This window comes from Ovis aries, chromosome 8 (assembly GCF_016772045.2).
Source record: "Ovis aries strain OAR_USU_Benz2616 breed Rambouillet chromosome 8, ARS-UI_Ramb_v3.0, whole genome shotgun sequence".
NCBI lineage: Eukaryota > Metazoa > Chordata > Mammalia > Artiodactyla > Bovidae > Ovis > Ovis aries.
The window spans coordinates 82,735,792-82,757,331 of NC_056061.1; the positions used below are offsets into that span (position 1 = coordinate 82,735,792).

Below are 21,540 nucleotides of genomic sequence, written 5' to 3' on the forward strand. Positions count from 1 at the left end.
CACGGCTGCAGGAGGGTTAGGGAAAAAATATTTGTACCCCCTCCAAGTTTCTAGATTGAAGTCTTAACCCCCAGCATGGCCGTATTAGGAGTAAGGAAGTAATTAAAGGTTAAGTGAGCCTCAGTGGTAAAGCAGCCGCCTGCAATGCAGGAGATACAGGTTCGATCCCTGAGTCAGGAAGATCCCCTGGAGGAGGAGATGGCAACCCACTCCATGATTCCTGCCTGGAGAATCCCATGGACAGAGGAGCCTGGTGGGCTACAGTCCACCGGGTCACAAAGAGTCGGACACAACTGAGTGACAACAGAAGGCCTTAGGGTGGGCCCTGGTCTGACAGGACTGTGTCCTGTGAGAAGGGACGGGAGAGACCCTGCACCAGGGAAGGGTCGTGTGAGGACATAGCAGGAGCGTGGCTGTCTGCAAGCCAGGGAGAGCCCTCAGCAGAAACTGAATGGCCAGAACCTGGATCTGGGACTTTTAGCCTCTAGAAGGTGAAGAAACCTTGGAGAAGGGCATTGCAACCCACTCCAGTATTCTTGCCTAGAGAATCCCATGGACAGGGGAGTCTGGGGGTGGGGGGGCTACAGTCCATGGGGTCGCAAAGAGCTGGCCACGACTAAAGCAACTGAACACTCACGCATGCAGTGGGAGGAAATGGACTTCTATTGCATAAGCCAGTCACTCTGCATTTTGTTGAGGCAGCCTGAGCTAAGACAGTAGGTTAGGAGGAACTGGACTAAGCCGTTTCTTTTCCTGAACTGGGGGCCCACTTAGAGCATGAATACTCAGTGTTAGCTGTCACTGGTTATTGTTAACAAAAGAGTCCAGGAAACCACGATGGAGTATCTACAAAATGCTAGACAAACGTCCCTTGTTAAGCTGGGAAATGAGTTGTGTCCCTTGGAGCAGATAGCTGATTTCCTGGGGTAGCACAACTTCTGCAGATGGGCCTCCTGAGTTGTTGCTTTGAACTCTGATAAACAGCTGTGAGTGGGAGTCAGCATGCTGCAGGCTGGTGGGCTTGACTCTGGTCCTATTCTAGAAGGAGATTATTTAAAAGAAATGGTTCACTGACCCTTAGGAGATGAACATCAGGTCTGAGTAGGGTTTTTTAAGAATAAGTGGTATCAGACCAATCTTATTCGTGACATCAAGATCCTTTTTGAAGCAGGTAGTATTAGCAGGCGTGTGGGTAGCTCAGTCGTGTCCAATTCTGCAGTTCCATGGACTGTAGCCTGGCTTCGCTGGTGGCTCAGAGGTTAAAGTGTCTGCCTCCAATGCTGGAGACCTGGGTTCGATCCCTGGGTTGGGAAGATCCCCTGGAGAAGGAAATGGCAACCCACTGCAGTATTCTTGCCAGGCTCCTACGTCCATGGGATTCTCCAGGCAAGGATACTGGAATGTCAATAGGGAGAGTCAATAGTAGACAAGCTGAAATGAGAAAAGGATCAGTAAACTTTAAGACAGGGCAATGGAAATCATCCAATTAGAGGAGCAAAAAGAAGAAAGAAAAAGCATGAAGACAGCAAAAAAAAAAAAAAAAAAAGAATACTGGAATGGACTGCCATTCCCTTCTCCAGAGGATATTCTTGACCCAGATTAGCAAGGCAGGGTGTCAGATGAGCTTCCCAGGTGGCGCTAGTGGTGGAGAACCTAAGAGAAACAGGCTCGATCTCTGGGTCCAGAAGATTCCCTGGAGGTGAAAATGACAACCTACTCCAGTATCCTTCCCTGGAGAATCCCACAGACAGAGGAGCCTGGTGGGCTACAGTCCATAGGGTCGCAGAGAGTCAGACACCACTGAAACAACCTAGCATAGCAGAGCAGGGTTTCAAATACATACATACTCATTTACCCATGGGTCAAATTTCTCAATTCAATAGGATTACTGGAGAATACTGTGGATATACTACAGCTGGATTTTAGAAGGTTTTAAAATAAGAACAAGGTTGACAAATGTGGGCTATCTCTGTGGTTAGAGAGATTCCAGCTGGGGGCTTATTTGCATCGGAGCATCTCTGTGGTTAGAGAGACTCTATCTAGCTGGTGGCCCATTTGCATCGGGCCTCAGCTGGTGGCCCATTTGCATCGGGCCTCAGCTGGTCACGCTGTATCCCTGTCACATTTAATAATGCATGAGACGCCAACACTGGAGGTCCCACGCTGGGGTCAGGTCTTCCTGGGTTCTTTCCAACAGTTCCTGAGAAAAAGCACTTCACCTCTTCAGGCCTGTTTCCTGTCTATAAATGAGGACGATGACCACTGGTAACTGATCAAGCTGTTAAGAGAATTTACAGGCCTTAGGCTTTGTAGGTGCTCAGCAATTGCTGGTTATTCTCATTGGAGAGCATGAATCTGAGCAGAGAGCGGAGGGGGCAACCTGAGACTGGAGTAATGGACCCACGGGGTGGAAGCTGCCCACGCGCTCACTCTCAGGCTGACACAGACTCACCTGCAGCGTGTTCATTCTGAGCTTAACGAGGGAGGTGCCCAACAGCAGCATGCTCGGAGGAGGGGGACCTGGAGGAGGATGTGGAGGGACGTGAGGGATGGCTAAGCATCAGACCAGCTTCCTCCAAACCCCGGCACACGGGGGTCCCACTCCCTTGGTCACAGACACCATCACGGCACCCTTCCATTTCCTCTCCCATCACAGTGCTAACGATGTAATTGTTTGGTTGTTCAGCTAACTGTGTCCCACTAGAAGGTTAGTCCCAGGAGGACAGCGACTCCATGGATTCTGCCTTGTTTCCAGAGCTGAGAAGCATGCCCAGCCCCCATTGAGCACTCAGTTAAGGTTGGAAGAACAGACGAGTGAGGATAAGAGGGATGGAAGTGACGCAGGGCTACAGCTCAAGGGAGGACCACTTCCTGGAGAAGTTACCAGGAGGCAGTGTGGGCCTCAAAGATGTCAACTCTTCTAAGACCTGGAGTCATCTGAAGAGAGCAGGAAGTCTGTGGGGATGTCTCGGGGAGGTGAGGTTGCTGGCCCAGTCCTCCAAGCAGGCATTTCTATACCCGATAAGCCTGGCTGCAACTGAGAGCTCAAAGCCAGCTGTCTCTGGGCAAATGCAGCCACCAACGTGTTTGGTTTCATCCTCAGAGATTAAAATATTTTTTTGAACAAGTTTGCAATGTTTTGGAATCGGAAGGCTGTCACCTGAAAACTCTCATTTGAAGTCAAACTCTTCTCAAAGCGCTGAGTGGCAGCTGTTCCCTTTAGACACTGCTACCCGGCCTGTCCCTGCAGCAACTGGCCTTTACATTTCCTGGTCTTGTCAGGAAGAAACCTGTCCCTCTGAGAGTGTATGAAAAGAATTCGAGAGACAGTCTTTTGTTATTCCTTTAGGAATCGCAGTTTCAGATTGAGTGTGAATGGAATTTCTTGTCCTAATTACCCAGGATTCAGGCTGTTGGTTTGCCTGGTAACCCTGTCCTCACTCCAACTTTCTAACCTTCACCCCATGAGGCCAGACACCATGCATTCTCTTCCACCCCACCCCCACCCCCCAACTGTAGGTGCCCTTCCTCAGAGCCCCCGAGCAAATCCATGCGCGTCACACTTTGCTTTGGTAACTGTTAATACCTCTGCCTCTAAGTTTGCTGAGGGCAGGGGCTGGGTGTTCATGTTGGCATCTTCAAGCTAGTTGACAGCTTAGTGAGTGACTGAGAAACACACAAGGAAGGCAGCTGGAGTCTTTCATTTTCCCTCATTCAGACTGACTTTAAATAGGCCCCCAGCAACATTTCAGGACCTTCAGGGGACATTTCAACCAGTGCTCCAAAAAGGGTCTGGAAATATCTTCATCTGTTCTTGATTTCAGAACTTCAGAACGGTGAGGCAAGATGCTAAATCTAGAAAGTGCTTTTGGTCAGCTCATGTCTCCACACCATTTAGAAACAGCTTGGACTGCGATGTTTCTGAACACTTGCTCCTGTCCGGGTGCCTTAGCTGAACGGTGACCTGCAGGGTCAGGCTGTCAGCTCTGTGGGAGGTGGGACCCCCCACACACACCCCTCCTGAGAGCGCTTGTCCAGGCGCCTTAGCAGAATGGTGACCTGCAGGGTCAGGCTGTCAGCTCTGTGGGAGGTGGGACCCCCCCACACACCCCTCCTGAGAGCGCTTGTCCAGGCGCCTTAGCAGAATGGTGACCTGCAGGGTCAGGCTGTCAGCTCTGTGGGAGGTGGGACCCCCCACACATACCCCTCCTGAGAGCACTTGTCCTGGGAGAGAAAACCTGCACGCTCTGGTAGTCACAGTTCAGAAAAGGTTTGTGGGAGAAGCTGAAAAGCTCCCCTGTCCTCATCACTTGGGTGTGTCAGAGGTTTGCCCCAGTTTTTAACGTCTTTGGGGTCACAAACCTCTTTGTGAAAATGGAAGGTTACAAACCCCATCGCCAGAAAAATGCAGACACCTATGGGGGAGAGCATGGCAACCCACTCCAGAATTCCTGCCTGGAGACTCCCCATGGACAGAGGAGCCTGGTGGGCTACAATTCATGGGGTCGCACAGAGTCAGACACTACAGAAGTCACTTACCACACAGGCATGGGTGTCTATGCAGACACTTTTCAGACAACCGAAGGCATTCCTGGACACCCACGGCCATTCTCTCGCTGAGATGACGCTCTGAAAGCAAAGGGTGGCTGAACTAGCGAGCTGTCCCGTCCGCTGGGCGCAAGGAGTGAGAGGCAGTCCTTCATTCATTCCATTGTGAACCCGTGTCTGACACCCCCCTCCACCCCCTCTCCCCACGGGCCGGCCTCGGCGCTCCAGGGGCTCAGGGGAGGTGGTCGCGCCGCGGGGGCTCTCCCCAGCGGCCTGGAAGCAAGGCATGCCAGGGCTGCCCACCCCTCCACCGGCCCGCTCCCCCTTCCCGGGCCCCTGTCCCTTCCCCAGCCGTGCACCCCCTCCCCCTCCCCCGCCCCCCGGCGCGGCCCCTCCCCGCGGCGAGCCGCTTCCGCGCACGTGACCAGGCCGCGCGTCGCGATCCGGCGAGTCTCCGGGAGCCGGCGCTCCCCCGGCCGCTGTCTCTCCGGCTCCGGCTGCCGCGGCCGCAGTGAGCGCCCCGAGCCCGCCCGGCGCCGAGGGCCGCGCCGCCGCGATGGAACCGTGAGTGCCGGCCCGGGCGAGGGGGAGCGGGGGCTGTGGGGCGGGGAGTCCCTGGTTCCCCCCGGGCCCGGAGTTGGGGCTTCTCCGTCCGGCTCCGGGAGGCCGGCCACGGGACCCCCGCCCACGTGGAGCCCGGGGGCCCGGGGAGGGCGTGCCGCCCGCGCTTCGCGCGGGGCACTCGGCGCAGGGGCCGCTCCACGGGCTCGCCGGCCCAGCTGGAGTTGGCGTCGGAGACCGGGTCAGGGTTCCAGGGCGGGACTCGGCCCCAGCGCAGCGCAGGAAGGCCCTGCTCGCCCCGGGGAGCCGGGGGACCCCGTCTTTCCCCAGCGCAGCGCTATGGAGATGGCTGAGAAGTGCCTTGCCCCCCAGCTGGAGCCCCTGCCCGGCCTTCCTGCTGCAAAGGCAGTGACCCCCTGCCCCGGGCCGAGGCCCTGTTCATCCCTGCTTTCTGTCCAAGCGCCAGGTAGAGGGCGGGGCGCTCCGTGGGCTCTTTGCTGATGCTGCCACGTTGGGAGCTCGCTGCAAGCCTCTTTAGATGTGGGGGACACGAGGCTTACGAGTTTTACAGTCTGCTGACTTCAGGTTTATTATTTCTGTGAAGTGAAGGGGTTTTAATGAGTAAAAAAACCTGTTCGTGGCCTCACAGACGCCGTCCCTGAAGCTTGCAGTTGACGCCACAGAGTCACCTGGGTGTTCCTCAGGGGACATCTGGAAAAGAAGGAGAGAGAATTAGAAAGAAGTTTTTAGTATCTGAGTCCCAAACGGTGGCGAGAAGGGAGTCCCTGTGTCTCTGTGGTGGGGAGCGGCATCTGTGATGGGAGGTGAGGAGGGCAGTTCCCCCAAATCGAAGGCTGCCCTGAGAGGGGACTGTGAGAGTGTCTCTGTGTGTCTGAGGTTTTAGAGGCTGAAAGGTTTGCAGTGCACTTCTGCTCATTTCTCTGTGGACATAGAGAGGCAGGATCTGGGCATGTTGCCTGAATGCAAACACATGTGTTGCAAGGATAGGTTTTTCCTCCTGCTTGTGTAGAAGTTTCTGACCTGATGATTTTAGCTCAACATGGGAAACCTGACTTGCATAACGTATCAGTCCCAGATGGGTGTTTGAAAGGTCTTCCTTTTAATTAACCCCAGAGGGAGGTAGGATAGCGGTAACTGCCTCTGCCCAACTCTGGGGTGCAACATTCATTTCTGAAGTGAGAAGTGAAAGTGTTAGTTGCTCAGTCCTGTCCAACTCTCTGCGACCCCTTGGACTGTAGCCCACCAGGCTCCTCTGTCTATGGGATTTCCCAGGCAAGAATATTGGAGTGGGTTGCCATTTCTTCCTCCAGGGGATCTTCCTGACCCAGGGATCGAACCCACATCTCATGCACTGCAGGCAGATTCTTTTCCATCTGAGCCACCAGGCAAGTCCAGTTATGTGAACAGCACTTCTGAGAACACTGAAATTGTGACCCTGTGGCCTAGTGGCAAGGAGCATGTTGAGGTCCTCATGTACTGAATCTCCTTGGGCCCGCACAGCGTGGCAGTCCGAGTCTTAGAGTCGCTCCCCTGCGGAGGGTCGGCCACCAGATGCTGTCCTGTCGAGCAGGGGGCCCAGTATTGCTTATGCAGAGGTCAGCTGGCCACCATCGTCCAACACTCAGAACCGTACAGACCTGAAAATGAGGAAAACGTCTTTGGCAACAAATGAAAATCCTACCTTCTGGCTGTATTGGCCTTGCTCTCCACCTTTCAGTTTTGCTGTTGGACGCCGCCAACCTGCTGACTCCTGCCCGCCATCTCCTTGAGACCTGACACCATGCCTTCCATTAAGTTGCAGAGCTCTGATGGAGAGATAATCGAAGTTGATATTGAAATTGCAAAACAGTCTGTGACCCTCAAGACTACGTTGGAAGATTTGGGAATGAGTGATGAAGGAGATGATGATCCAGTCCCCCTGCCAAACGTTAATGCGGCAATATTAGAAAAGGTCATTCAGTGGTGCACCCACCACAAGGATGACCCTCCTCCTGAGGATGATGAGAACAAAGGAAGACGAACAGACGATATACCTGTTTGGGATCAAGAATTCCTGAAAGTTGACCAAGGGACACTCTTTGAGCTTATATTGGCAGCAAACTACTTAGACATTAAAGTTTTGCTTGATGTTACCTGCAAGGCTTGGTAATATGATCAACGGGAAAACTCCTGGGATTTGAAAGACATTCAATATCGATAACGATTTTACTGAAGAAGGGGAAGCCCAGGTACACAAAGAGAACCAGTGGTGTGAGGAGAAGTGAAATTTCATGTCTGGTGCCGTAACACTGTAAGGAATATTCCAAATGCTAGTTGCACTGCTTTGTTTATAATGGTTAATATTGGAAAAACAGGCAACAGATGCAGCAGCAAGTCAGCTGTGTTAGCAGAACGTTGTCCTCATTGCACGTGTAGTGTCAGTACAGTTCCCAGACTTGCAGCCCAGTTTCTTCTAATGATCAAAAGTTCCTTTTCTTTGCTCTGAATAAAATTGAACTGTGGGATCCCTATGGAAAGTGGCATTTTGGGCTTTCCCTTTTTGTAAAGCAATTTCTACCTGGTTTATTGTCCAGTTAATTTTGGTTTAGTGACTTTTAAAATTGGCATTGTAAATAAAGCACTTGCAAAACAAAACAAAAAATCCTACCCTCCAAAAAAAGCCTGGAAATCTAAAGCAGGACTCCAGTGCCTGGTGGGGTCAAACCTCGTAAATGTGACGAGGAACCCACGGCACCAAAGGTGAGAAGTGACGGGGCAGGAAGAGAAGCCAGGAGCAAGAACGGGCTAGGGAGACTGGGAGCGAACAGAGCCGCTGCAGGAGCAGGCTTCCGGGCTGGGGGCATTCACGCAGGGCTGTTGCCCTGACCTCTGCTCAGGTGCGTCCCAGCCTATTCTTTTTAAAAGGTCAGGAGAGGTTGCCATCAGAACCAGTCAGAAAAAAAGAGTTCCCAGTTCTTAAAGCTTTATGCTTAAGTTTCCTGCAAACACATTCCTTTTCTGGTAGTACTAGGGAAGCGAGAGGTGCTGGGAGTTAAAGGAGGGGACGGGGGAGGGAGTGTCTCAATTTCTTGCTAAAAGTGACTAACAGGAACACCTGTTTGAGCTGCACGGCCCCAGGTGGCTGAGATTTCTCGGGTTAATTTGTTGCTTTGCTCTGACGCAGGCCATTTCTCTGACGGTTTCCATCAGGTTGCCTCTTGTGTGTGTCTCGATTGGCATTTATGGCCGGTTTTTGAAGAATGTATTTTGCAAGTCTCCTTCCACCTGGGTGCATGTAAGCGTAGAAAAAAAAGGTGTTATTCAGACTTCTGCAGCAGCAAGCAGGTGGCACAGGGGAGCCCTGCGGTGGTGGCTGTATCCCAAGTCTTCTGAGTGTCCTGGGGCCCTAGGGGACAGCAGACCTGAGTGAGTGTCCTGTTCGTTCGTTCAGCTGTAGAGCTATTTAGATTTGCGTCCCTTACTTAGGATGGTCTCTTTTCTGAACCGGAAGGATCTCTGGAACTAACGAAAGATGACAGTGCGTTTACTGTGGGTCAGGTGCTTGTGTGGCAGTTTGTCATTCCACGTAACCCTTATCGCCTCCCTTCCTGGCGAGAGGTTTCTCTTATCCCAGTTTTCCAGATGAGGACACTGAGGCGCAGGGAAGTCCAGGCGAGTTTCTCCAGGTCGCTGAGGACAAAAGCCTGGGAGTGGGCTCCAGGGCCCACGGTCTTGGGGCTCATGCACCCGGCTTCAGTCACAGCTGGCCCTGACCGAGCATTCGCAAAGTTCCCTGTCGTAACTCACCTCGTTATCACAGCAGCCCACGGCAGCAGGGTCCCTCGGTTTCCTGAATTTTACAGTTCAGGAATTAGGGGCTCTGGAAGGTGACGTGGTTCTCCCCAGATCACCCTGCTGGTCGGTGGGGCAAAGGCCTTCCAGCCCGGGCCGCTGGCCTCCGGAGCCTGCAGTTCTTAACCTCTGGGCTGGGGGCTGCCTGGCGCGGGGCCTGCTTCCTTGCTCTGTTTGCCATGGAAAGGGTATTAGATGATCTGACCAACACGCTCCTGGGTCTGTGTCCCTGGGGGTGTGGCCTGGCAAGCAAGGATAACACGTGAATTCATGGCTCCTTGAGCAGCTTGGAACATCGTTCATCAGAATACATTTTGAGTTTGTTGGGCCTTGAATATCTGCCTAATGGCCTTTTGGAATAAGGATAATTTTTTGTGATATATTCAAGTTGGTTGATTGAAATTTCAGAATTCTTGGGACTTGCCTGGTGGTCCAGTGACCGGGACTCTGTTCTCCCAGCGCAGGGGGCCTCAGTCAGGGAACTAGATTCTACGTGCTGTGACGAAGAGTTCGAGTGCGGTAACTAAGATCTGGCACAGCCAAATAAATAAAAATATTTTTTAAAAAGAAATTTCAGAATTCTTACTCTCCTTTGCAAACCCCATTAAATGGTGAGTCGTTTAAAATGGGGAGTTTGGGGAGGCTACGGTAGAGTGGTGGGTCTCCTTTCCACTTCTGACCTTGTGGGTTCAAATCCCACCTCTGTGTCCTGCTGACTGGGACCTTGACGGGTATATGCTCTGCCCAGCCTCTGCTCTCCCATCTGTAAATTGGGTTGATGATACCTACCTCACAGGGAGACACCTGACTGGGTACCAGGTAGGTGCTTAGGGAGTACACCTGATGCATTTCCTGCAGTTGGGTGGGCTCTGATCCAGAGGAGGGGCAATATTACACAGTGGATCTTCAGGGGTATCGGGAGGATGAAAACAGGTTGTTTTTTTTTTTAAGAAAAAGTAGAGGGTAGGGCAAAAGCACCATTCCTATTCATAACTAATGCAGTTGAGTCCCTCCTCTGTGCTTACCACACTCTTCTGAGAGTTTCATTTTTGTCTCCCTTCCTGTGGGTATTATTCTGCCCACCTCTGATTTTTGGACGAGGACACTGATGCCCTGAGAAGTTACCTGCTTGCCCACCCAGCGTCTGCCTAGGAAGTGGGGAAGCCAGTGTTTGAACCCAGCCTGACAGGCACCGGCCGGCCCTTTGGGCCCTGGGAGATGAGACCACTTTTTGATACAGATTGTGAGAAAAATGAAGTCTTAACTGAAACGTGAGAACTAGCCGAGAGATGGAGCATCCCTTTCCACCACCCAGATTCTACGTTTCTAATTCTACAGTGGGAAACCTGGGTATATGGTGAGCAAACAGCAGCATTTGTAATCCTGAAGCAGCTTTAGTCTGTATTTACCCACTGTACCGTGACTCAGTGAGCTGAGCAAAGACAGGTAATTCTTTGGTGTCACGGAGATGCGTCAGAGCTGGACAGGATGTGTGATGGCATCTTCTGGGACAGAAGTCTGCAGGCTGACGCTACATCAGGGCTGGCTAAGGCTCTCACGTGGAGAAAACGTGACTCTGAGCCCCTGCAGCTTCTGGGGCTCTTTCTCCCGCCCGGCTGCATGCTGATCACCCCCTGTGGGCTCTTGTCACCGCAGAAGCTGTGGTGCTCCCTGCCCCCCACCCCTTTCCACCTCGCTGAGACGCACCCTGAAGCGTGTTCTCTGCTCACTCAGGTGTTGTCCACCGCCTGGCCCTTCTGCTCCAGCCGATAAAGAGGCTCATTGAGTGCTCTCCTCCCCCGAGGTTTCTTTCTAATGCTGTTTTATTAACTCTTATGAGGCCTGCGTGGGAAGGAGAAGTGCTTAGTGGGCCAAGGAGCATTGGCCATCAGCCGCTCAGGAGTGCCCTGTGGCCCTGACGGGACCCGGGCTTGTCCGCTGGCCAAGGGTACCCCAGGGCAGGCCCTTGCTGGGAACCGCCTTGGCCAGCTCGCTGACACCAAGGGCAAAGGTCAGAGCCACAGAAGCATTAGAGAAAGAAGTTGCTGCTGCTGCTAAGTCACCTCAGTCGTGTCCAACTCTGTGCGACCTCATAGATGGCAGCCCACTAGGCTTCCCCATCCCTGGGATTCTCAAGGCAAGAACACTGGAGTGGGTTGCCATTTCCTTCTCCAATGCATGAAAGTGAAAAGTGAAAGTGAAGTCGCTCAGTCGTGTCTGACTCTTAGTGACCCCATGGACTGCAGCCTACCAGGCTCCTCTGTCCATGGGATTTTCCAGGCAAGAGTGCTGGAGTGGGGTGCCATTGCCTTCTCCGAGAGAAAGAAGTTACATGTTGACAATTAACGTAGCAGGGAAAATAATGAGAACCTGGGGGAAACCAGGGAAACACTTGGCGTTTGTGAGGCACAGCACACGGCACCCTGAGGGCAGAGGGGAGCTCGAGGTGGGGGTTTTGGGGGGGCTGCAGATGGTTGTAACCCACGGGGAAATCCAGGGACAGGCGTGTGCGCCCCCTCCCTGTCCTGCAGGGGGAGATGGCTGCTTCCTCAGAGCAGCCAGTTGTGGGGGCCCTCCTAGGAGCCAGGACCTCAGCGGGTCCAGGAGGGTGGGGGCTGGAGGGAAGGGCTGGATGGTGGCCTTGGGGACGGATGTCGGCCTCGACAGCAGTGCCTCAGTGCTGGGGACGCCCGGGGACTGTTTCACGTTCAGAAAGGGCCGCCCAGGTGCCTTGAACTAGAAGGTTTCCACGTCTCCATGACTGCCTTGAAGTTTTGCTTTTCGTTTTGGTTTGTTTTTAGGGTATGGGTATCAGTGCGAAGCTTTCGATTCCGATGGAATATTTCATGAAATGTGGCTGACACATCCGGGGGTGGGGGGTGTCTGGAATTTGAGGCGGGAACATCCAGGGTTAATCTGATGGCTCTGGGGACCCGGGCGTGGATGGGGGTGGCTGGCGGTGGGGGGAGGTGTCTCCATCTTTCTGTTCCCGCATCCTCATCTGTGGGCGGCAGCCACCCTCTTACCTGTGGCGTGGTGACAGGCAGTGCCTCCCCTCAGTCACGGGCACTGAAGGCAGGCAGCACCCAGCTGGTTTCCCTCAGGCTCCAGGCCAGCAGAGGGGCAGGCTGGGAAGGGGAGTCTGGCATTTCAGCCTCTGTTGTGGGGGCGCTGGTTTCGGCGTCAGAGGACCAGGGTGGGAGGTGGGCAGAGGATGCTCCTGGAAAGACAGCAGCAGGTAGTGCTTCCTCCGCGCCCTGAAGATCCCTTCCTCCCGCAGCCATGTGTCCCAGCGGACACACCCCCAGGCGTGTAACACGCATGCCCCCAAGAGTCCTGAGGTGCTTGGCTGTCACCGTGAGTGACAGGGGAGTCGCCGGAGGTCTGGCTTCCACGGGAGCGGATGGGGGGACCAGAGCTCGGGGAAGGGGTCAGTGGGAGCTGAGGGGGGTTCACAAGATGACAGGGGCCATGCTGTCCTAGGGAAGCCGGCAGAGGCTCAGCCTGCACAGTGAGAAGGGTCGAGTCTCGTGTAGCTTGAGGGTTTTGTGGACACGTCGACGGTGGGAGCGAGGAAAAGACTCCAGAGGCTTCTGGCCTCAGCAGCCCGGTTGGAGCTGCCCGTTCCTGACGCTGGAAGACTGCAGGGCCTCCGTGGGAGGCCAGGGGTCTGGCTGTCAGCGTGGCACCCCTGAGACGCCCACCCGACGTCGGCGTGGAGACGTTCCGCCCGCGCCAGGCCAGGTCCAGCTGGGCTGAGACAGGACCGTGCTGCGCTCGCCCCTGAAGCAGGCTGCCCTGCCTGGGGAGTGAGAGCTGAGCGGAGCAGCAGGAGCGGCCTCGAGGGGCCCCAGTCAGGTGAAGAGGGTGCTCGCCCAGGAGAGCCCTGCAGGACGGGTGTCCCGCCTTTTCCTCCTGGGAATGGATATCTCCACAAACACCCCTTCCTTGGAAGTGTCCCTGGGAAATGTGATGAATGCCTATGGTGGAGGGGAGGGAGGGCTCGCTGTGATTTGGATTAAAGCTGCAATTTTGGGTGTTGGCTTTCTAAGAAAGGGGTTTGTAGGTTCTCTAGGAACTATGTCTGTGATATCGTAAATCACCTGTGAAACTGAGATTTAATTTAGAAGGGACCCAGAGAGTCCAAGCTGGCGCTAAGGTGATAGTCTTTTCCATCACATTGGAAAGGTCTTCCAAGGGTGGAAAGGCTCCATATAGGCCAGGATTTTTGTGTGTGTGTGTGTGTTAGATGCCTGAGCGTGGAAAGATACACGGACCCAGAGAGGAAGACTGATGTATGGGTCCCCTCAAGAGAAGAAGAGAGACATGGTTGTGAGCCAGCAGGATTGTGTAGGAAGTCTTCCTGCCCTGCTTATCGAGGTAGACTTCATTTGTGGCTGCGCTTGACCCGGCCAGGGTTCATGGGGAGACAGGAGCCGGTTCCCTGCTCCAGAGCCTCTCACCACCAACTAGAGGGAACCGCATGAACACTTTGGTGAAAACTAATAAAAGTTGAGTTGAATAGATGTTTTCTGAGTGCGTACCGTGTGTCTGTCTGGCGTCTGTGCAGCTAATTGATGCTTTATTTTCAAGCTCTCAGCTCTGTAGTGCTGACCACATGTGCTGTAGTGGTTTAATAGTCTGGGCAGCCAGTGCAAGCAATGGAGAAGCAGGAGAAAACTTCATGGAGAAGGTGGGACACAGAGGTGAGCCATGAATACTGGGTCAGATTCTGATAGCAGGGAGAAAAGAGAGCATTTCAGATCGGGAGAGCAGTACATGAATGGGCTTGTCTGGCGGCTGGCTCAACCTCATTGGGAAGCTTTATAGAACTTAAGCCCTATATCCTGGAGTCTGATACTTGTGTGCCTCTGCTCCGTTAAGAATCCACCTGCCATGCAGGAGACCTGGGTTAGATCCCTGGGGTGGGAAGATCCCCTGGAGACAGGAAAGGCTACCCACTCCAGTATTCTAGCCTGGAGAATTCCATGGGCTATACTGTCCATGGAGTCGGACACGACTGAGCGACTTTAACTTTCTCTTTCTGGGTTGAGATCCAGGACAAGTCACCTGCCTCAGTCTGAGCGTTCTCATCTGTGAAATGGGACCGTTAATAGTCCGTACCTCAGAAGCAGGTGTGATGACTCAGGGAGGTAGTAATTCTTGTAGGATACATGCAGGGTGGTAGGAATTTAGGGAAGGATTGGGGGGACCCTCGAAACCCATAGCAAGGAGTTTAAACTGAGTCGAGTTGGCTATGGGAGCCACGGAGGCCTTCTGTGCCGCGGTAACATGTTACGGTGCTGTGATACCCGCAGAGGAAGACGCACCTGGAAGACTGTTCCCGGGCTTACGTGGGAGGGGGACCAGGGCCTGGACTGCGAGGCTGGCATGCAGGGAGCAGAGAGGAGGAAGCGTGGCGACACCTCTTCCGGGCTGGCTGTGCGGGATGAACCTCTTCCGGGCTGGCGGTGCGGGATGAACCTCTTCCTGGCTGGCGGTGCCGGATACGTGAGAGATGGGCGGCGAGTGACCCCAGGGCGCTCGGATGTCAGGATGGAGAAAGGTGGGAGGCAGGAAACAGGCAGTAGAAGCTGAGGTTTCCTTCATGCTATTTTGTTTTTTTCATGGGTTCAGTTTCAAACCTCTTGACCGTGAAGTGAAGTAGGACTTCCGAGATGTTTTGGGAGCCAGTTTCTGAGTGGGGTCCGGGGCAGGCAGAAGGTTGGGGACCGTCCCGGGGGCAGGACTGTTAGAAAGCAGGAGATCCATGGTGGGCGTCCGCGGGTCCGCAGCGTGGGGTCCTGAATCCGGGCTGGAGAGTTTCCAGAAGAGGGTGGGCGACCGTGGAGCAGGAGGGTCTGAGGCCGCGTCCATTTTCTTTTTTTCTGCACCGCTTTCTGGCCTCTTGAGCAGAGATCCGCCCGCTGGTGGCCTGGTCACAGGGCTGCGGGCTGTCTGCTCATGGGTTCATGCTCGGGTATGGGGAGGTTTAGGCTTTAGTTTGACGGCGGGGACGTGTGGGCAGTTCAGCAGGGAGTGGGCTGGGCAGAGGGACCCCCGGGTGCCTGGCCAGGAAAGAACGCCAGGAGGCACAGAGCCCGAGATGCTGGTTGGCTTCAGGGGGCGGTGGCCCGTGCAGTCCTGTGACTTCTTGGCCCGTGTTTCTCCCGTCTGTGGTGGCATCTCGGAGTTCTCTGGACTGGGGTCGGCGGTGCCGGGTTGAAAGCTCTGGGTGAGCTGTTTGAAAGCATTCAGGGACACGTGGCAAGCAGGCCGGTGGAGGAGGGCATGTCGTCAGCCTGTCTGTGGTCTGGGCAGTATCCCGTGGCCCAGGACACCGGGCCACCACATGCCTCCGGCGTGAGGTGGGATCCTGCCACTCGGGAAGTGGGGAGCAGAGAGACATGAGGCCTGGGGCCCAGCCCATTCCCTGCAAACCCCGGCCAGCTGGGCTGGCTGTGTGATGCCATTCGCTCACACTGGGGGCTTATTTTGCCTCCTTGGCATCTTTTTTTTCTGCCCAGGTGGGTAAGACTTGATTGCCGAGCCAGGAAAATAGCTAATAAATTGGATTGAAGTGGAAAGGGAAACGGAAGGTTTTTACTGAGCCCCCAAGGAGAAAATTGGAAGCAAACCCAGAGTGGTCTGTGTGCTGCAGGAACTTCAGCCTTCTCACCTGCTGAGGAACTGTGCTTTTATAGTAAATCACCGATAATGCGTCTTGTTGATGATATGTTTTTAAATTCAAGCATGAAATATAACTATTCTTATTCTGTCCTCTGTTTGGAGGTCATCTATTCTGAGCTGCTGGAAGGCCCTTGGTGCCCTCAGAGCCCCTGAGGGCAGCAGGTGGGGGTGACTTGGTGTAATTCTTTAAAACAACTTTAGGCATACAGAGGAGTGGTGAAGACGGTGCTGGGTGTTTCTGCACCCCTTCGCCAGGCTCCCCTGCATGTCCTCATCCAGCATGTTTGTCAGAGCTCCGGTCCTCACTGGGGCCGTGGCCTTGACGTCTGAGCATGTCTGCACGTCCCCTAGCATCCAGTCCATGTAGCTTTGTGTGCTGTTATGAGCCTGGAGGGCTTCCCAGGTGGCGCTAATGGTAAAGAATCCGCCTACCAATGCAGGAGATGTAAGAGATGCGAGTTTGATCCCTGGGTCGGGAAGATCCCCTGGAGGAAGGCATGGCAATCCTCTCCAGTATTCTTCCCTGGAGAATCCCATGGACAGAGGAGCCTGGCGGGCTGCAGTTCATGGGGTCGCAAAGAGTCGGACATGCCTGAGTGACTGAGCACGCGTGAGTGTGGAGACGCCGCGTGTACCTGCGAGCAAGTCCTCCCTCTGCAGGGTGCACTGAGGCCTCTCACGGGGGTGGGGTGTGTGTGACCCAGGAGACCGTCAGGACTGCCCAGGGCAGAGCTGTGGTATCTCGGGCAAGAATCTACCATCTGTCGGTTTCCCCGCCTGCAAATCCAAGGACTTCCTTGCTGAGCTCGCATCTGGCTCTCATAGTGTCAGGCTTTCAGGCCTCTTACCATCCTTAGGATCCCAAAGTTGAGTTGGGATCAGGCCACTTAATTCACGAGCTCTCGCTTCCCACACCCACCGGGGTTGTTTGTGGTTCTGCGTTCACACCCGAGTCCCAGACAGGAAGACTCCTGTTCCTTCATTCTTTGCCGACCACCCAATCTGAAAGTTCACTCGCGCGGGCCTGGCAGGCCCCGCAGAAGAGCGCTGACTCCGTGTCAGCAGCGCTACGTCAGAGGACTCGGGGGCCCTTTGCTCTGGGAGGCCGCCCTTCTGGGTTCCCGGCCAGCTGTGGCCTTGGGTCTGCAAGGGAAGGGGTGTGTGTGTGTGTGCTCACAGCTATGAACTTGATAAAGAGCAAACAACCTTCCCTCCTTTCCTGGTTCAGAGCCTGAGTCTCCTCCTTCAGGGGATTGTGTCGTCCCCGCCTGCCCCGAAGGCGTGAGAAATTCCTTCCTGCTTCCTCAGCTTCTCAGGCCAGGAAACATTGGGTCATAAAAAGAACAGCGGAAGCAAACCAAAACGGAAAACCCCAGAGGCTCTGATCTCTCCAGGCTTCTGGCATAGGGGGCAGCCTCCCCTTTGGGTCAGGGTCAGGGTCCTCGAAGCCCGCGATCCAGCCTGCCTGGGGCTGCTGGTCGAGGTCCCTGCCACGTCCCGACTGGCCCGCCCCTGATATAGGGAGTTCTGGAAGAGACATGATAACCTTTCACACCACCGTTTGCTTGTGACCGAAGAAGAAAGGAGGGATGAATAAGAGGTGCCAGAGGAATGAGTGTTAGGATGGACCCTCGGGATGGGAAGGCTTTCCTGTTGGCGTACATCTCAGATGCCTGCAGGCGGCTTGCCTAGTGGCGTCAAACCCAGACCCCACAGCAAGGGCCAGGCCGAGCTTCACCCTGACCGGTGGGGCCAGCGAGGGGTCTCAGGCTGAGAGGGACCCTGGACAGGAAGCCCGAAGCCGGGGCCTGGCAGAAGATGAGGTAGACACATGATGCTGGGGGTGCCTGGAACCCCCCCCGACCCCGCCCCGGTCCAGGCTTGACCCTGGCAGCTGATAGTCCCCGTGCAAGGAATTAGGGCCTCCTGGCCTGGGCCCTGCTCTGACCGCTGGAGGTAGGGGAGTGGAGGGGGTCAGCCTCCTGCGTCTCTGACCTGGTCCGTGTGCCCCCAGTGGACTTTGAGATACATCCTCCCCCCATGAGGGTGGGGTTGGCCTGGGGGCCCTGCAGCTCGGGGTGGCAGGAACCCTCCCCATGCCCTGCTGGGCCCAGAACACACCACACGGCCCCCAGCCCGGCCGTGGTCCCTGAGGTTATCTGGACAGTTTGGTGAGCCAGGTCGCCTGGTCTGGGGCTCCCGGGTGGGGGAGGCCCTCGCCTGCCGCCCCTCATCCCGGCTTCTCGCTGCAGGCTGGCGCCCATGCGGCTCTACACGCTCTCCAAGCATCACTTCGTCCTGGTGTTCGTCGTCTTCTTCGTCTGCTTCGGCCTGACCGTCTTCGTTGGGATCAGAGGTAAGGAACAGTTGTGTTTTTTGTTTTTTTGAAATATAATTGATTTATAATGTTGAGTGAGTTTCTGCTGTTCAGGAAAGTGATTCAGCTATACATATATTTATATATATTCTTGTTCATGTTCTTCTCCCTGACGGTTTATCATAAGACGTTGAGTGTAGTTCCACGTGGTATATAGTAGGACCTTGTTTGTCTACCCTGTATGTTATAATTTGCCTCTGCTGACCCCAGACTCCACTCCAGCTCTCTCATGCCTCCCCTCCCCGCCTCAACAACCACAGGTCTGTTCTCTGTACCTGTGACTCTGTTTCTGTTCTGTAAATGAGTTTGTGTCATATTTTAGAGTCCACATAAAAGGGGTATCACCCGGTCTTTGTGTTTCTCTTTCTGATTTACTTCACTCAGTATGGTCATCTCTAGGTCCATCCATGTAGCTGCACCATCATTCCGTTCTTTTTATGGCTGAGTTGTAGACGTGTGCCACAGCTTTATCCACTCATCTGTCGCTGGGCATTTCGGGTGTTTCCAGGCCTGGCTATTGTGAATAGACGTGCGTGTATCTTTTTGAATTATAGTGTTGTCCCAATATAAGCACAAGAGTGGGATTGCACTGGGTCATAGAGCAACTCTATATTTAGTTTTTTGAGAAACCTCTGTACTGTTCTGCGTATGAATTTACATTCCCACCCACAGTGTAGGAGGGTTCCCTTTGCGCCACACCCTCTCCAGCATTATTTGTAGATGTTTTAATGCCGGCCATTCTGACCAGTGTGAAGTGGGACATCGTTATAGTTTTGATTTTCATTTGTCTAGTAATTAGCAACGTTGAGCATCTTTTCCTGGGCCTGTCAGCCATCTGTATATCTTCTTTGGGCTTCCTGTGGCTCAGATGGTGAAGAATCTGCCTGCAATGCAGGAGACCCAGGTTGGGAAGATCCCCTGGAGAAGGGAACGGCTACCGACTCCAGTATTCTTGCCTGGAGAACTCCGTGGACAGAGGAGCCTGGCAGGCTACAGTCCATAGTATCGCAGAGAGTCAGACACAACTGAGTGACTTAGACCTTTTATGTCTTCTTTGGAGAAATGTCTATTTAGATCTTCTGCCTGTTTTTGTTTGGATTGGTTGTTTTTGTTTTTTGGGTTTTTTTTGAGTTGTATGAACTCCTTGTATATTTTGGAAATTAAGACCTTGTCAGTCAGATAATTTGCAGATATTTTCTCCCAGTTCATAGGTTGTCTTTTCATATTGTTTGCAGTTTCCTTTGTTATGCAAAAGCTTGTAAGTTTGATTCGATCCCTTTTGTTTATTTTTGCTTTTATTTCTGTTGCCTTGGGAGACTGACCTAAGAAAACACCGCTAGGATTTTATGTCAGAGAATGTTTTGCTTATTCTCTTCTAGGAATTTTATGTTATCATGTCTTATATTTAAAATTTTAATTCATTTTGAGTTTATTTTTGTGTACGATGTGAGGATGTGTTCCAACTTCGCTGATTTATATGCGGCTGTCCACTTTCCCAGCACCACTTGCTGAGGAGACGGTCTTTTCTCCACTGTATATCCATTCTTGCCTCCCTTGTCAGAGGTCATTGACAGCAGGCGTCTGGGTTTGTCTGTGGGCTCTTTTCTCTGTTCCATTGATTCATGTGTCTGTTTTTGTGCGAATGCCACGCTGTTTTGATTACTCTAATTTTATAGTATTGTCTGAAGTCTGGGAGGGTTATGCCTCCAGCCTTGTTCTTTTTCCTCAGGATTGCTTTAGCAGTCCCAGGTCTTTTATGGTTCTATATAAATTTTAGGATTATTTGTTCCAGTTCTGTGAAAGTTGTTACGGGTAATTTGATAGGGATAGCATTAAATCAGTAGATTGCTTTGGGTAGTAAGGCCATTTTGATAATATTTTTCCAATCTATGGCCATAGGATATTTAACCATTTCTTTAAATCATCTTCAGTTTCCTTTACCAATGTTTATAGTTCTCAGAGTGCAGGTCTTTTACTTCCTTGGCTAGGTTTATTCCTAAGCATTTTATTTTTTTTTATGTGATTTTAAAAGGGATTTTTTTTTTTAACTTTCCCTTTCTAATCTTTCATTGTTGGTGTAAATAAATGCAGCTCATTTCTGTATGTTAATCTTGTATCCCGATGCCTTGCTGGGTTTATCAGCTCTGACAGTTTCATGTGAAGCCCTCAGGGGTCTCTGCACGTGGCACTGTGTCGCCGCTCTACAGTGGCAGGTCTGCCGCTTCCTTTCCGATTCGGGTAACTTTCGTTCTTCCTGTCCAGTCGCCCTTGCTCGGACTTCTAGTGCACTGCTGAGTAATAGTGGTGAGTGTGGGCCTCCTTGCCTTGGTCCAGATTTTAGCAAGAAGGCTTTCTGCATTCTGCCATTGAGTATTGTGTTGACTGTGCGTTTATCATAAATAGCTTTTATTATGTTGAGGTGGGTTCCCTCTTTACCCACTTTGATAAGAGTTTTTGTCATGAGTAGATGTTGAGTTTTATCAAATGTTTTTTCCACATCTATTGAGATGATCATGTGGATTTTATCTTTTATCGACAGGGTATATCACATTGCGTGTGTTGAACCATTCTTGTGACGCTAGGATGAATCCCAGTTGGTCATGGAGTATGATCTTTTTTTTTTTTTTTATGCTGTTGGATTTGGTTTGTTTATATTTTGTTGAGAATTTTTCTGTCTATATTCATCAAACATAGTGGCCTGTAATTTTCTTTTTTGATAGTATCTTTGTCTGGTTTTGGTATCAGGATGATGGTGTCTTCATAGAGTAAATTTGGGAATGTTCCCTGAGGTGAGCAGTTTTTGGCCTTCTTATCATTTACAGTTACCTTGGTGCAGTGCCATTCAGCTCAGCTTAGCTGTACCCACTTGCTCTCAGCCCCTGATGACCCCATCACGAAAGGTGATGCACAGAGGGGTGACCCTGGTCTAGCCCTTCACAGCAGCCAAGGCCTACGCTCAGCTTGGCAGCACTGGGCGCCCTTGACCATGTTCTCTGTGTTGGAAGAGTCTGTTTTGCTCTGGGACCTGCCCTGGGTGTTGGGGAATCCAGAATATGCTGTTTGATGGAGGAGACAGACCATTTAACCGGTTCCAGTGCAGCAGATAAGGGGTGAGAGCAGTGAGCATAGGATAGAGGTAACCATGGAGGCGGAGGGGGGGGGGTGCAGTATGCAGGCTCTGACAGCTGCTGGGTTTATCTATTCAAATTATGGATTCCGGAACTGGGAAATTAACTGTAGGATGGGTTTGGGGACCCCCTGGGCCCACTGTGATGCACATCTGAGGTAAAATCCCATTGATCACCTGGCCTCCATAGGTCCCTACTCTGGTACCACAGCGGAGTTTTGAGTCTCTTAAAATCAGCATCGGTTCAGAGCCAGTGTCCAGCAGTTCCCCAAATTAATCATCTGATTTTCCCCAGTGCTTGTCCTAGGAGAAGACCTGAGGCTCCTCTAGGAGAATGACTGACAGTCCAAGTGTTCGGTGGTGCACTGGGGTGCTTTCTTAAGGA

At 52.8% G+C, this 21,540-nt stretch overlaps 1 protein-coding gene and 1 pseudogene across 4 annotated transcripts in view; both read left to right on the forward strand.

Annotated features, from left to right (window-relative positions):
* TMEM181 (transmembrane protein 181) overlaps positions 1-21,540 on the forward strand; it is a 63,783-nt gene that overhangs the window by 13,312 nt on the left and 28,931 nt on the right. For 2 of the 4 annotated variants that reach the window (XM_027972607.3, XM_060419301.1), the window contains exon 2: positions 17,904-18,007. In XM_027972607.3, coding sequence (XP_027828408.2) covers positions 17,904-18,007 — 104 coding nt within the window. Of the gene's footprint in view, positions 1-4,996; positions 5,113-5,317; positions 7,421-17,903; positions 18,008-21,540 lie in introns of those variants that run through there. The other 2 variants (XM_042253680.2, XM_042253679.2) reach the window with 2 other exon arrangements.
* On the forward strand, positions 5,318-7,402 carry LOC132660213 (S-phase kinase-associated protein 1-like; annotated as a pseudogene).